The sequence below is a fragment of the Brienomyrus brachyistius genome, chromosome 23, assembly GCF_023856365.1.
Source record: "Brienomyrus brachyistius isolate T26 chromosome 23, BBRACH_0.4, whole genome shotgun sequence".
Lineage (NCBI taxonomy): Eukaryota > Metazoa > Chordata > Actinopteri > Osteoglossiformes > Mormyridae > Brienomyrus > Brienomyrus brachyistius.
The window spans coordinates 18,946,237-18,962,722 of NC_064555.1; the positions used below are offsets into that span (position 1 = coordinate 18,946,237).

A 16,486-nucleotide genomic window follows, 5' to 3' on the forward strand; every position below is an offset into this window, starting at 1 on the left:
GCTTTCACTGAGGGCTCTCACTTACTACTACGTAGGCTAACAACACTGTGCTGATGTTCACAGAGGGGCTTCTCAGCCAAGCAGGAGGTGCGGCAGTTCCATTTCACGTCGTGGCCAGAGCATGGTGTGCCGATCCATGCCACGGGGCTGCTGGCTTTCCTGCGCCGCGTGAAGGCTGACACGCCCTCTGACAGCGGACCGCTGGTGGTGCACTGCAGGTAAAAGAACGGTGTGTCCAACTGGGGTGGGTAGAGGAGTCTCAGTTGTGACCGTTACCCTCGACCTCAGGGCCTGGGGTGGGGGGGTGGGGTTGTGTAGAGGAGTGACAGTGGTGAGTGTTACCTTTCCCTCAACCTCAGTGCCGGGGCCGGCCGGACAGGCTGCTACGTAGTGCTGGACGTCATGCTGGACATGGCTGAGTGTGAGGGCGTGGTGGACATCTACAACTGCGTTAGGACCCTCTGCTCCCACCGCATCAACATGATCCAGTCGGAGGTGAGGGCCATGGCTAGAGATAAGGCCAACACCAAAATGTTTCTTCTCATGTTCATATTTAGAGCTACAATTGCACAAAAGACTTACATTTAACACATTTGGCAGGTGTTTGTGTCCAAAGCGATATATAAGTAAGGCATGTAGCATATTGCAAGCATACCTGCCCTAAAGGTCTACTAGGCATGAGTACAGCTAGGCTGCGCTTCCAATGAATTCCCAGGTACTAGTGTAAGCAGTAGTGCAGCAGGAGCTACAGAACAACTTCTAACAATACAAGAGCCTAATAAGACTTGTCAATTAATAAAAGTGCAATATAAGACCATTTAGGGAATAGAAAGAGACATCAAGACCAGTAGAGAAATTCATAGAACAGATGGGTCTTGAGGTGTTTCTTGAAGGTGGAGAGGGAATGCGATGACTGAATGTGGTATGGCAGCTCATCCACCACTAGAGAACGACACAAGAAAAGCATTTGGAATGACACTTCTCATGTGCTGGAGGGAGCTGCAAGCAGTGAAGGGGGAGAGATGGAACTGGGATTCTGAGGAGCCTTTTGTTGGAGATGGGTGCTTGTCAGTTGATGGATTTGTGAGCCAGCATCAAAGATTTGAACTCCCAAATAGGGAGCCATGAAGACAGACCAGGAGGGGTGTGATATGAGGGCACTTAGGCATTCTGCTGCATTTGGAGTCATCTGAAGTGGTCTTTTAGTACATACACCATATTGACTAAAGGATTGGGACACCAGGCCATTACACTTACAGGAACCTTTATGACATCACATTCTAAATCCATAGGCATCAATATGAAGTTGGTGGCCCCTTTGCAGCTATAACAGCTGCCCCTCTTCTTGGAAGGCTATCCACATGATTTTGGAGTGTGTTTGTGGGAATTTTTGCCTATTCATCCAGAAGAGCATTTGTGAGGTCAGGCACTGATGTTGGATGTGAAGGCCTGGCTCACAATCTCCATTGTAGTTCATTCCAAAGGTGTTCGATGGGGTTGAGGTCAGGGCTCTGTGCAAGTTAGTTAAGTTCTTCTACACTAAACTCACCCAACCATGTCTTTATGGACCTTGCTTTTTGCACTGGGCACTATCATGCTGGAACAAAAAAGGGCCTTCCCCAAACTGTTCCCACAAAGTCGGAGAAATAGAATTGTCCAAAATGTCTTGGTATGCTGAAGCATTAAGAGTTCCCTTCTCTGGAACTAAGGAGCCCAGCCTAACCCCCTGAAAAACAACCTCATACCATTATCCCTCCTCCCCCAAACCGTTCCCACAAAGTCGGAGAAATAGAATTGTCCAAAATGTCTTGGTATGCTGAAGCATTAAGACTTCCCTTCTCTGGAACTAAGGGGCCAAGCCCAACCCCTGAAAAACAACCCCATACCATTATCTCTCCTCCACCAAACCTAACAGTTGGCACAATATTTTGGCATCCGTCAATCCCAGACTCATCCATCAGACTGCCAGACAGAGAAGCGTGATTCGTCACTCCACTGCTTCAGAGTCCAATGGCTGCATACTTCACACCACTACATCCGATGCTTGGCATTGTGCTTGGTGATGTGAGACTTGCATGCAGCTGCTCAGCCATGGAAGCCCATTCCATGAAGCTTCCAGCACACAGATTTTGTGCTCGAGTTAATGCCAGAGGGAGTTTGGAACTGTGCGGCTACACACTGCGCCTTAATACTTGGTGACCCTGTTCTGTGACTTCAAGTAGTCTGTTACATCGTTGCTGAATTTCTGTTGTTCCTAAACACTTCCCGCTTTGCCATAGTATCACTTACAGCTGACCATGGAATATCTAGCAGGGAAGAAATTTCAAGAACTGACTTATTGCAAGTTTGCATGTTCTCCTCATGTCGTCGTAGGGTTTCCTCCGGGTTCTCCGGTTCCCCCCCCACAGTCCAAAAACATGCTGAGGCTAATTGGAGTTGCTAAATTGCCCGTAGGTGTGAATATGTGCATGAAAGGTGTGTGAGTGTGCCCTGCGACGGGCTGGCCCCCCATCCTGGGTTGTTCCCTGCCTCGTGCCCATTGCTTCCGGGATAGGCTCCGGACTCCCCGCAACCCAGTAGGATAAGCGGCTTGGAAAATGGATGGATGGACTTATTGCAAAGGTATTGAGCGTCCTAGGGGATGTGAAGGACGAGACGAAACCGGGAACACAGGACCTGGAAGACAAAAGCAAGATTATTAATGGGACATCGGGAACAGAACGAACATACACAACAGGCACAAGGACAGGAAGTAAGACAACACCTGACACAAAACAGGGAACGCAGACAGGCAGACCAGGAAATGAGACACAGAGGGCACAGCGAACAGAGGAACAAAAGGACCAGGAGTGAACAGAGGAGACACAGAAGGACGAGGAGTAGAAACAGGAGGGACAAAATAAGGAGGCCGAAAGGGAAAGGACGGAGGCCAATGGGGAGCACGAGGGGACCCTGGCGCACGGAAGGCGGAAGCTGCAGGAGCAGCAGGCAACCACAAGGTCGGAACTGAAGGGACCCTCAGCAGATACGAGGAGGGAGCGTCGAAGTGGCCGAGGAGGAAGGCAGAGGGACAGGCGACGAAGGCAAGGAGGGTGACGAAGGGATGTCTTGCGGAAGGGGAGGAGGGAGTAGGAGTTGCCGCAGGTGAAAGGGACTCCACAGCCGGGGAAGGTGCAGGTGACCAAGGAGTCGGAGCCGGGAAGCCCGCCGGCGACTGACGAGGCGGTGGAGTCAGGACCATAGGCAGTCAAGGAGGCGCCACAGGCGACCGCCGAGTGAAAGCCAGGGGGACTGCAGGCGACAGCTGGGAGGAAGTCAGAGGAGCTGCAGACGAACGCTGAACCAAGGGAACCAAGGGTCCCGCGCTGGTGTGATGGCTGTGGTGATTCACCCGCAGGGTCCATTAGGTCCATCAGGGAAATCCCTGAGGGGTCCCACTCGAGTTCATTCTCCCCCATAGGGGAAGGAGCGGTGTTCAGAAAGTCTGGGACCACCTCAGGGACTTGGGTCAAGGGAGCTGGGATAGGAACCAAGATGGGTGGAGCCGGAACATCAGACGTGGGCGGAGCTGAGGCCAGAGCATCAGGCGGAGCCTCTGTGGGTGGTGTATCAGCCATCGGGACTGAAGCCCTGCAGGGTGGCAGCGCTGCAGGAACCACTGGAGATATAGGTGGCGGGACCTCAGGCGCGGGCAGAGCAGCAGGCGGAGGTGACGTCGGGCATGGGCACTGCCGGGACATCAGGTGTGGGCGCAGGAGGTGTGGGTGAAGCAGGTGCCTCAGGAACAGGTGTGAAGCAGAAACCTCAGGGATGGACGGACCAGACACTTCAGGGACTAGAGCCCTGCAGGGTGGCAGTGCTGCAGAAACCACAGGGGGTGCTGCAGGGGCCTCGGACGCAGCGTGAGCCTCTGTGGGCAGCACGTCAGCCACCGAAACCGAAGCCTCTGTGGATGGCAGGTCAGGCCCGATAGGCAGAATAGGAAGGTCAAGTACAATGGGCAGAACAGGCTGGTTAGACAGCACAAAAACAGGCAGGTCGGGAACCAATAGAGCAGGAACTGTGGATGGCCTTGCAGGGACCACTGACACAGGAACAACAAGGGGCCCTGCAGGAACCTCGGGGGGGCGCAGCCAGCACGGGTGGTGCGAGAACCACAAGGGGCGGAGCATCCACCGCCTGTGCAAGGGAAGGCACGTCAGGTGCAAGCACAGCCTCACCTACCGAGAGAGCCTGCTCTGTCCTCAACCGAAGCAGCCTCCGCAGGTTCTCTGCCAATTGGTCCAGCTCGCATGGTGAGGAAGTCTGGGTGAAGGCTGCAAACTCCCCTTGCAGCTGTGTACATGGCTAGGCAGCCTCTGGGGACTCCTGTACTGTTGCATTCTCCAGCACCTTCCAGAAAAGATCCTGGAGAGTGAAGAACGTCCCAGCCAGGGATGTAGTGGCAGGCAGACAAACCTCTGGCTTCCTTTCGGGGGCAGTGGCAGCAACACGAGCTTCGAGCAATCACTCCGGCAAAGCTGCAGTGATGACGTCACTCGCGAACTCCGCCAGATTCGGGATCGAGAGGAGTTCCTCCCGACATGTAGCAGAGCAGGCAGCGGAGATAGAGACGGCCCCGAGGAAGATCTCCGGCATCTTCTCATGCCCCTTGTGTCTCTACTTCTTTTTCCCCCTTTCTGCCAGCGCCTGGGGCATTTCAGATAACTCCAGCCGAGATTCACACAGCAAGCTGCAGTCAATGGTTAGATGGTCAGAGTCGCTTCAGCCACCCCGCATCTCAGCCATCACAGGTTGTCGTTCACTTCCTCCAGGAGTTGAGAGTTGTTGGACAGCTCATCTAACATGTGCAGAGGGCGAGAGCTCGGAGCTCGGGGTCCTCCTTAATCTCGGGCTGATCGAGCCAATAAAGAGCCTCGTCAGCCTGATCGAGGTATCGCTCCTCGATCCGAGCGGGCGTCTTCTTTTTCAGGAGGTCTGTCATTCTGTCAGGTTCAGTAGCGGTGTGCGAGACGGAGAAGCAGGAGGATTTGTAGGTTTGGAGAATACGGTATTTAATTGACAAAGGGAGTAGGGACATGGAACAGGCAACGGACAGCAACACTGAATAATAAGACTTCAGTGACAGACCTAGGGAAACGGACTCAGACGCAGACTGATACACAGGACTGAGCAGAAATAACATGAAACAGCTGGCCACAATCGGGATTGTACATGTGGTAAATTGAGGAGGCGTGGCACACAGGAGGATCGTACGAGCAGGTCATGACAGGTATCATCCTATGACAGTACTATTCTTGAATTCACTGAGCTCTTTGTTTCACAAATGTTTGTAACACTGACTGCATGGCTAGGTGCTTGATTTTATACACTCTTATCAATGGGTCTGAATGAAATACTTGAATTCACTAATTAAGAGATGTGTCCCAATACTTTTGTCCATATACTTTTGTTCATGACACCATGTATTCCATATATAAAGTATCAGCCCTGTTTTGTGTGGCTTTAATTTTCAGTGTTACATTAATGCGATTTTCCTCTGTTCATCCATCCATCATCTCTTCATCTATCCATCCATCTTCTACCCTGTTATCCTGGTTAGGGTTGCTGAGATGCCATTTTCTATATGTATTTTTTATTGACCATCATCATAAATTATTGCAACAGTAATATTTATCACTCAGTTATGCAATTTTCAAATAACTTCACTTGAATCTCATTGTTTGCTAGAATGTCTCTTTCTTCTTCCTTTAAAAAAAATGTACACCCTTCTTTACCTTTGTCTGTTCTCAAGCTCTCTTTTTGTTCATGCCCGGCCTCTTCCATTTCCTCTATAGGAACAGTATGTGTTCATCCATGAGGCCATCCTGGAGGCGTGTCTTTGTGGGGAGACGGCCATCCCATTGGCTGAGTTTGCTGCAAGCTACACGGAGATGCTGAGGGTGGATCCCCAAAGTAACTCCTCCCACCTGCGAGAAGAGTTCCAGGTGAGTGAAATTCACCATTCACACACTATACTCTCACACACATAGAAACTTGTGTTTGCACTAGGGCTGTAACAGTCCACGTATTTGTAGTGGACCATTTGGTTGCATGATTTTTGTTTTGTATCGCACAGTGAAATGAATGAATTAGAGATGGCACCGATCCGATACCCAGTATTGGTGTGAGGCTGATACCTTTAAAAAATGTTGGATCGGGTATCCCCTGGGTGCCATTTTCAATCAGAAATAGGCTGTAAAAATAGCAAAAATGCTTGTAGCCTTAGCACGACATACTGTCAACATAAGTGAAGGTCACATGATGGATAGGTGTTCAGTGACATGTGCTTCAGAGCTGTCATTTTGGCTAGTGGTGTAATAGCAGATAGTTGATCTGTGCACCCCCCCCCCAATAACCATAACTGTGAAATAGTTTTACTGCCGCTGTTACTGTTAAAATGATAATTCTGTAAATCTGAATGCAGCAGAAGTACACAGAGGACATGCATTCTGGCCTTGAAATTCATTTCTCACAACAGGAGAAAATTCCCCCCTTGTGTGCATGTCTGCTTCTCGCTTAGTGTTGTGTTGCGCAATAAAACCTTGTTTGTCTGAGAGCCACTACATGGATTGTCCTTCATTTAGTCATGCCCCGCTGTAACAGTAGTGGCATATCTTTTGTTTAAACATCGTGACCATTACACTTTCCTATTCTTAACGTACTCAAACAATGCCACTACATCACTTAATGCAGATAGTTTTCCACTACCATTGTATTTATTATATTGTGTCATCTCCAGAATTAATGAGTGAATTTTGTGTAACGTTATATGTCTAGCTTGCATTCACACACTAGCAGAAAATTGTAATAGTACAGATGCTAATCCTGTCAGCCTCTCTTCCAACTCAGGCTCATACTGCGCCAGTGATTCACAGTATATTTGGTTTGCATTTCATTTGGTCACTTGATCCCTTGCTGTAAACACAACAGCTGAGAATGAGTGTGATGTATGCCAGATAATATATCTAATTACTTGATCCAGTAAGTTTGTCCCTTTGACATTTCATACTTACTGAGGCCCAGCAAGACTGTCATGTCCTGATTATGCAGCATGGAACAAGCAATTTAACAATAACCAAGCATAGCCTGACTGCACATTAAAATTCAGAGTATTCAACTCATATCGTCAAAAAAACTTTGGCATGCGCACAACAATCATCAAAGTAAATAACGACTGTGTTTGCTCTCAGTTCGGTCTCCATTTCAAAGGGCAGGTGGTGCTCTCATGCAGAATGTATGAGCACTGCCCAGGCTCTGCTTTTCTTCATTACATCCCTTCATGGTTGATGGCTGACATTAAACACTTTCGAAAGTTTCAGCCATCTGGCAATGTTGTTGCACTTGATCCACAAGTTGTCTAGAACTAATAACCGAATTTTCAGTCTGACCACAGAATTTCCTCAGATTAAATGTCTGTGCTGTCTCTGTCTGTCTCTGAGATTTGTTTCCTTCCTCTCATTCGATTCTCACTCGTTCCCCTTGAGGCCATCTTCCTCTCTGGCTCTTGTATTGGAATATTTCTCAGATGTCATCTTCCTTTTTTTATTCGGAGTCACACCTCTCATTTTCTTGATATCGTCTGTTTCTCGCCATCCACATCTTTTCTGCTCCTGTTCCTTTTCTTTCTCCATCATTTCTACATTTTTTCTTTCTCTTTTCATTTTCGTGTTTCTCTCCACCATTCCTCCTTTCCCTTTGTGTCTCTCTGTCTCTTTACCTTCTCCTCTTCCTGTTTTGCAGACGTTGAACTCTGTGACACCCCACTTGGATGTGGAAGAGTGCAGCATGGCACTGCTTCCCAGGAACCGCCAGAAGAACCGCAGCATGGATGTTCTGCCCCCAGACCACTCACTGGCCCTGCTCACGGCGTCCGAGGATGACGCAACTGGCAGCAGTTATGTAAATGCGGCTCTAGCCAGCAGCTTCCACCGGCCTGCCGCCTTCATCGTCACACCACATCCGCTGGCCAACACCACTGCAGACTTCTGGAGGCTCGTTTTTGACTACGGCTGCAGCGCTGTGGTCATGTTGAACCAGCTGAACCAGTCCAACTCTGCCTGGGTGTGTTTTAGGGCTTCACCTAAACATTATTTTTGTATCAGTTAATCTGGCGATAATTTTTTCAGGTAGTTGACTTAGCTAAACTGTTGAATAACCTAATTTTTTTTATTTGATTATGCCATTAAAAATCTAACAAATATCATAAACTAAATATTAAATAATTACCAAGAATGTCAACATTTTATTGTCTAATAATGTGAAACTAACATTCTTTCCAAAGAAATTAAAATAATCAGTTTCAGTTTAGGAATAAAGGACTGAGAACAAAAGTAGTGGAATTTAACAAATGTAATGCAATTCAAGAAACATTAGAACAGAGGTGGAGATTTCAGGTCCAGAGAGTACAAATCCAGACCAAGATTTTGTTTCAACTAATCAGCTGAGTACTCTGTCTGTGACTCTTTATACTCACCTTGTTGGTTGAAACAATATCTTGGTCTGGATTTGTATCTGTTTAGCAGCCGAACATTACTATAAACACCGGTTAGAGTAACAATTGAACATAACTTAGAATATATCAGCTGATATTCATTAAATATCAAGATATCAGTGTTAGTCCTGGTCGATATTTAAAATCTGTCAATATTCGGAGTTAACAGCACGAGACACTACTGCTGAAATCACTGAGATGTTTGTACTGTAGGACCAGCCATTTAGTACCGGATGAGATATGAGATATTTGGGGGAGACAGCGCAGGAGCACCCCTGGAGCCAGCATGCAGCACCCCTGGAGCTGGGGGCTAAGGGCCGAGTATCAGTCTTCCGGCCCCAGGACTTTAGCTCATGACCCTCATATCACGGCCCCCAAGACAGCCACCCTAACCCACCCAGGATTATTTTGCTGCATCGTTCCAGCACTAGCGAGTTCATCATAGAGGCTTATCAGTGACCTAGGGGAAAGAAATACGAGCCATAATTTGCTGTAGGTTCTTATCTAGAGCTGGAGCATATCCTAAAAAGTATGTGGGTAATGCACCCTGGACGGGAGGGCAATCACACTCACTAAGGGCAATGGGTGTAGGGTCGACCGAATAGCCTGTGCTTGGACTGTAGAGGCCACAAGCATGGGAACAGCACCCTGACTCGTAGGGTTTTCTCAAAAATAGTGTTGTGGACTTTAGTAGGATAAATGTCACATGAGGTCTGGTTGATTCAGATGAACTTTCATTAGCAAAGTGGCCAGGAAACAGAACTGACCATCTAATACATACACTTTTATTGGCTTTCAGCCCTGTCTGCAGTACTGGCCAGAACCCGGACTACAGCACTATGGGCCCATGCAAGTGGAATTCCTGTCCAGGTCAACTGACGATGATGTTGTCACGCGTCTCTTCCGTGTGAAGAACCTGACTCGGGTAGGCCAGCCGGGGATTTGGTTGGATTATTCTGTTTCACTGTTGTAGGTAAAAAAAGAAAAACGACTTTTCTTTGCTCTTCCCTTCCAAGCTTTGAAATGCTTTTCTTCTCAGTGTGACTTAATTAGCATAAGTTACAAGTTAGCGCTTTAACACTTCATGCTTCCGCAGTGTGCTAAAGCCCAAGCTCTGTGGATATCGATGGTGATGTATACTCACTCACTTTGTCTCTGTCATTGTGCTTACGTATTCAGTTGCTTTTGTGTAAATCTAAGTAGACTTAGATATCTTAGTGTAGCGTGACTCTTGTGTACTCCATTAACAGGGGCATGTTTTAGTTCCTTCTCAAACCATCACTTCAACAGGGTGGCTGTAGTATTTACATCTTACTAGAGGGATCCTTGTAGCTTTTTGAAAGGAAAATTTTCTAATGATTTAGAAAAGAGTAGAGAAAGAATAAGCCAACAGCACCAAGTTTTGCTGTTGCTCTTTTGTTCCACTTTGTCTTCACCTGTTCCTGTACGTGTTTCACTCTGTGTTCACCAGTCTCTGTCTTCGCCTGTTCCTGTACCTGTTTCACTCTGTGTTCACCAGTCTCTGTCTTCGCCTGTTCCTGTACCTGTTTCACTCTGTGTTCACCAGTCTCTGTCTTCGCCTGTTCCTGTACCTGTTTCACTCTGTGTTCACCAGTCTCTGTCTTCGCCTGTTCCTGTACCTGTTTCACTCTGTGTTCACCAGTCTCTGTCTTCGCCTGTTCCTGTACCTGTTTCACTCTGTGTTCACCAGTCTCTGTCTTCGCCTGTTCCTGTACCTGTTTCACTCTGTGTTCACCAGTCTTTGTCTTCGCCTGTTCCTGTACCTGTTTCACTCTGTGTTCACCAGTCTCTGTCTTCGCCTGTTCCTGTACCTGTTTCACTCTGTGTTCACCAGTCTTTGTCTTCGCCTGTTCCTGTACCTGTTTCACTCTGTGTTCACCAGTATCTGTCTTCACCTGTTCCTGTACCTGTTTCACTCTGTGTTCACCAGTCTTTGTCTTCGCCTGTTCCTGTACCTGTTTCACTCTGTGTTCACCAGTCTCTGTCTTCGCCTGTTCCTGTACCTGTTTCACTCTGTGTTCACCAGCCTCTCTTCCTTTACCTGTCCTTGTGTGTATCTGCTTCATTCTATGCTCACCAGTCTCATAGTCTTTACTTATCTTATCTGGCAGCTTCAGGAGGGCCAGTTGTTGGTTCGTCAGTTCCAGTTCCTGCGCTGGTCGGCCTACCGGGAAGTGCCCGATTCCAGAAAGGCCTTCCTTGGCCTGCTGGGCTTGGTGCTGAAGTGGCAGGGAGAGGCTGGGGAAGGCCGTACTGTTGTGCACTGCCTGTGAGTTGAAGGCTGGTTTCTGAGATGACTCAACTTGTCAAATAAGAGCTGATAGAAATAAATATATTTCAGAATAATCTGTATACACTAGATATTTACTCACCTTACATATGGCTTTATTTTCATATTACATGCAGTTTTTAGTTCTGGGCGGTATAACCAAAAATTTGTATCACGATATTTTTAAAGATTCAGCTGGTTTCGTAATATATCACGATATTATTCCCCAAAGTTCATCCTTTCTGCTGCCTGATTTTTATAATTATTACTGTAATAAATGGATAATATTACAGATTTTGCTTTACAGATGCTTTTAATTGCATACCTAACTATATTACATATAATCCAAAGTTTCAGGCAAAGACTGAAGCAGTAGCTATAAATTCTACAATGTCAAACAGTTATACAGCTCTGAGAGACCACTCCCTATGTCATGACCAGCTGCGGACATGTCGAGCAGCGAAGCACGGGAGTCCAGGATACAGGGAAACTTTGGGTTTATTGGGGAGAATACAGCGAACACGGGAAACATAGGCAGCAACGACAGAGAGACATTAATGACAGGACTGGAGAAATGTACTTGAACGCGAACTTAAATACAGAGGACTTAATGGAAATAATATGAAACTGCAGGTATCAATTGGGATTTCACACAAGGTTAATGAGGGGGGCGTGGCACACAGGAGGATTGGACAATCGGGCGTGACAGAACCCCCCTCCCCAAAGGGTTAGCGAAGAGACAGGACCGGAGACACGAGACTTGGAAAACAAAAGTAAAACCATCAATAGGGACCCGGGAACAGGACAGACACACAGAACAGGCACAACGGAAGCAAGCAGGACAACAACTGACAAAGGACAGGGAACGCAGACAGGCACAGGGGCTCCAAGAATGGAGACATGGGGGAAGCCCCAACCAGAGGAACAAAGGGTCCAGGAGGGAACACTGGAGAGACAGAGGGATGAGAAGCAGACATAGGGGGTACAAGACCAGGGGGCAGGAAGGCAAAGGACAGGGAGAAACGGGGAGCCCGAGGGAACCCTAGGGGGCGAGAGGCAGAAGCTGCAGGGGTAGCAGGCGAGTACAAGGAGGTCAGAGCCGGAGGGACCCTCGGCGAGTACAAGGAGGAATCAGGTGGGAACGTTGGAGGACGAGGAGGAAGGTGGAGGGACTGGTGAAGAAGGCGAGGAGGGAGATGAAGGGGAGACTGGCGGAGGGGAAAAGGAAGCAGAAGCCGCTTGCAGGTGAAGGCGCCGCCAGAGCCAGCGAAGATGTAGGCGACCGAGGAGTCAGAGTGGGAAAACCCGCAGGCCATCGAGCCGAAGCCAGGGAGACCGAAGGCGCACCAGGGGGCTGGGCAGGAGGGACCCGACCCCTTCGCATGTGTCCCTCCCCTTTCCGGGAGACCAAGAGGCAGGGACCTGGCCAGGATTTGTCCTGCTGTTGTTGTGGCAGAGGAGTCACTCCCCCGGAGGGGTCCAGTGGGGCCATCAGCGAAATCCCCGGTCCCATTCAAGCTCCTCCTCTCCCAAGGGAAAAGGAGCGGTGGCCAGACAGTCCAGGACCTCCTCGGGTACAGGGACTGGGGTCATTTGAGCTGGTGTTGCGGGAGCAGGGTCAGGAACTGGGCGAACTGGAGGGGGAGGCACGGGATCAGGAATCTCGGGCGGAGCAGACACGGGCGGAGCAGGAACCTCAGGGACAGGCGGAGCATCTACTGCCGGTGCAGGAACCGCGGAGAGCGGAGCTGGTGTTTGTACCTCCGCGGCAGGCACCGCCATCTTCATTATCCTAGGGACCCGCGGGATGGCATTCTCCATCGATCTGGCCCCTTTAAATGCCAGGGGCTTCCCTAGCAAAGGGTAAGCGACTGACCCAGACAGTGAAACGGTGGGCGGCTACTGTGAAGCGTCAGCGGTGACTTTGGGCAGAAATACCGCAGGGTTCAGAATCGGGAGGGGCTCCTCCCGATATCCGGCAGGGGAAAAAGCGGAGAGGGAGACAGCCCCCAGAAAGATCACCGCCTCCTCTTTCGACCTCCGATCTTTCCGCTTCTTCGTTCTCCGGTCAGCTGTTTTAGGCGGAGACCGAACTCCGATGGTGAAGCGGAAGGTAGCTTGTCATCAAGAGCTCCCTGCTGGGTCCTTACCTCCACCGCTCTCTGCAACAGCTGCCAGAGATTGTCGCACACCTCGCCAACTAGGTGTGCGTTCCTGGGCGGAGACATTTCTTGCTCCCGCTCCGGTTGGCTAGAGCCAGCATCACACCCTATTTTTTAAGAACCTGCAGTGTTAAATCCTGGTTTAATTCTGGCTCTGCTAATAGAAGGCTTCACTTATCCAATAGTCTCTCATGAATCGGAGGATGACTCCATGTGACCCTCAAAATGAATGGTGTGAAGTGCACTGCTAGGATAATTCCTAGAAGCAGGACCCATAAAGCAAGGAAGAAGCCCTTCATTAATGAGAACCAGGGAAGAAAAATTGATATTTTACACAGGCGCATACCCATAAATTGAGAAATGTGTGAAATTAAAAATTTTGCTGTGGTCTCTTAATTTTTTTCCAGAGCTGTATACAGTATGGAGAATTGTGTTATAAAGTTATAACTGTTAGTAAGAAGGTTATGCACAGTTAACAGGGCCCCTCTCAATAAGCTGCTATTAGCAAACAATATTATTTAATTTGTTGTTTACTGAGGTGTTACAGCTGTTGTTTTAGTTATGCTATGGTATGCATTATGTGAAAAAAAATCCCATACCATATGGGATATTAAAAGCGGTATAGCGGATGAATCAATATACCAGCCAGCACTAACAGTTTATGCAGGAAATGTACTGAAGCTTGTATTCTTATGTGTGTTTGGCTGTATGTGTGTCCTTCTATGTGTGCGGACCCATGCATGTGTTTGGATGTCTGTGTGTCCTTCTATGTGTGCTGATCCGTGTGCCTGTGTTTGGATGTACCTGTGTCCTTTTATGTGTGCGGATCTGTGTGCCTGTATTTGGATTTAAATGTGTCCTTTATGTGTCCAATCCGTGTGCCTGTATTGGGATGTACCTGTGCCCTTTTATGTGTCCAGATCCATGTTATATGTTTGGATTTACTTGTGTCTTTTATGTGTGCGGACTCGTGCACCTGTGTTTCCCAGGAATGGCGGAGGCCGCAGTGGCACTTTCTGTACCTGCATCATGCTGCTGGAGATGATGCGCTCACACGGTATAGTGGACATCTTCTACGCTGTCAAAACACTGCGCAACTCCAAGCCTAACATGGTGGAGAGCCTGGTAGGTGCTGATCTGAAGAGCTGAAGGCTCTGCTTGTGCGTCCTGCAGAGGTGCGCTGACTGCTCTTTGTCTGACCCTTCTGTTGTGCCCCCCTTCTAACAGGAGCAGTACCGGTTCTGTTACGAGCTGGCATTGGAGTACTTGGCCTGCCTGGAGGCCAGGTAGCAGCCGGTCCGCAGGCCCCCCAGCTGCTGCCGGTCTAGACTTGTCCTCCTGCTGGGTTTCTGTTAACGCAGTAACCGTCCCATAACAGCAAGTTGAATGCAGGAGGAGCTGCAGCTGTATGGCCAAAAGTGGTGCTGACCTCACAACACTCAGTGTGCCCCTTTTGGATTTCAGCTTGTTTTTGAACATTATCTTGTGCATTGATTTTGCCTGGGGCTTCATGTGTGGCATGTTCTTGTCGAGGCCAAAGGCATGACCTGCAGAACCTGCAGAGTTCCTACTGGGATCAATACCAGCAGACTGTTCAAAGGATCACAACCTGTAGAGTGTCCACAGCGAAAACGACCTGCAGACTGTCCACAAGGAACCTGACCTATAGACTGTCCACAGGGAACAAGACCTGCAGTGTGATCACAGGGATGAAGACCTGTAGAGTGTCCACAGGATGAAGACCTGCAATGTGTCCACAGGGATCAAGACCTGCAGAGTGTCCACAGATGAAGAACTGCAGAGTGTCCACAGGGATCAAGACCCGCAGAGCTGTTTCTAGGAATTAAAACCCATCCCTGTGACCCAGTGGTTTGATCTGATCTCGCAGGATTACTAACAAGAATTCCCAGTTCTAACAATGGTCCAGAGTATGCTGTTGTAGGAAAAAGCAGACATTGATGAGGAACTGAGCAGATATAAAACCAGCAGAGAATGCCTGCAGAAAGGTGACATTTTCTGATATCACTGCCAGTACTGCTTGGGAACTGACTGGAGCTGCCTGATCAGGTCCACTCAAGCTGAAGAGCTCAAATTGAGTGCTTAGATTTACCTTGACTGTTGCCATGGAGATTAGCTCTTGGACTTCTCTTGGCAGATGAGATTGGTAAGGTGTCTGATGGGAATGCAGGTCACAAATCGGGTAACCCTTTGTGTCTACACAAGAGATGCTTTGGCTGTGGTCTGTGCACATCGGTGTTTTGCAGATGTTTCTAGGTATTGTGATTCAAGTTTCCAGTCAATTACGTGTGTGCGTGTGTCTTTGTCTGTGAAACAGGTGACCTTCAGAACATGTGTGTGCCATTTGCAGAAACACACCAATGAGCCATTCTACTCTGCAGGGGAGTCCTTCTGCACAGCGGCCCGAAACTCTGCAGAAATAAGATTAAAAAGTTATCATACATACTGCTTTATTATTATTATTGTTATTATTATTATTATTGATAGTGATAATTTCTCATTACACTGTCTATATTTTTTGCAGTTGTTGACAAAAATGTAATAAATGGCACTGATAAATAAGCATTTCATTGGTTTCGGCATATATATATTTTGAAAATTCGCAGTTCTGTTGTATTTCCTTGTCTTTCTTTGTTGCTTTGTTCAGTCTTGTTTCAGACACATCCACATCCTCCCCAGAAGCATCTCAAACCCCATGGTACACAAATCTTTTTTCAATATCTGTGTCCACATGTGCCTTCTGTGCTTACCTGTAAATTGCCGGTTTCTGAGACCATCTGGTATTGAAGTACAAATGATTTCAGTGCATGGGTGGGGGGCATCTTCTGGAGCGACCCTCGACACAGCTGCCAATTCCCAGTCCTCCAAGAGCCATGACTCTGACAAGAACCTTCCAGCAACACAGCTAGGGGGCTCAGGACTTAATCTGTGTTGCATTTCAGTACAGTGGAATTAGCACTGAGAGAATGTTTTTGGTTTATGAGTCTGAATCCTCTCTTTGTCGTATGGCTTAGCAGTGGAGTATAGAGGTCCCACCTACTGCAATACACAGAGGCTTGACTTTCTGCTTTCTTGGGAGGGCAATGTTATTTGGATTCAGAGTGTTTCGTTTGATTATACTTCCTCTCAGCACTACTTTTTGTTGCTGTTGAGGGGAAACATTTTTAAACCCATGAACAAAGCTTTTAACCTTATACTTCCGGAGAGGAAGGTGAAATGGATTGTTTGTAGATGAATATGTTTTCCAGTGCAAAATACAAGCCACTGCATGTAGAAGGCTAATGTCCTCTCATTTTGAAAAGACAGAATGCTGAGTGTAATAACGTACAGTATAATGTAAATTTCCCTGGCTAAGAGCCTCTCCTCGGGTAAAAGAGTATTATTATCTTATGTTTAAATTGCTGAGGAAGTCTGCACAGTTTCTCATTCAGACAATTAACAGTGTTCTCCACTGACGAGTTATGACGTGACAGATGCATTAAT

At 48.0% G+C, this 16,486-nt stretch overlaps 1 protein-coding gene across 3 annotated transcripts in view; it reads left to right on the forward strand.

Annotated features, from left to right (window-relative positions):
• LOC125719471 (receptor-type tyrosine-protein phosphatase U-like) overlaps positions 1–16,138 on the forward strand; it is a 76,257-nt gene extending 60,119 nt beyond the window's left edge. For all 3 annotated transcript variants that reach the window (XM_048994266.1, XM_048994268.1, XM_048994267.1), the window contains 8 exons: positions 64–218; positions 360–495; positions 5,838–5,987; positions 7,783–8,103; positions 9,333–9,458; positions 10,666–10,823; positions 13,975–14,110; positions 14,213–16,138. In XM_048994266.1, the coding sequence (XP_048850223.1) occupies positions 64–218; positions 360–495; positions 5,838–5,987; positions 7,783–8,103; positions 9,333–9,458; positions 10,666–10,823; positions 13,975–14,110; positions 14,213–14,275 (1,245 nt within the window). In that variant the 3' untranslated portion in view covers positions 14,276–16,138. The remainder of the gene's footprint in view (positions 1–63; positions 219–359; positions 496–5,837; positions 5,988–7,782; positions 8,104–9,332; positions 9,459–10,665; positions 10,824–13,974; positions 14,111–14,212) is intronic.
• Positions 16,139–16,486: the final 348 nt, after the last annotated feature.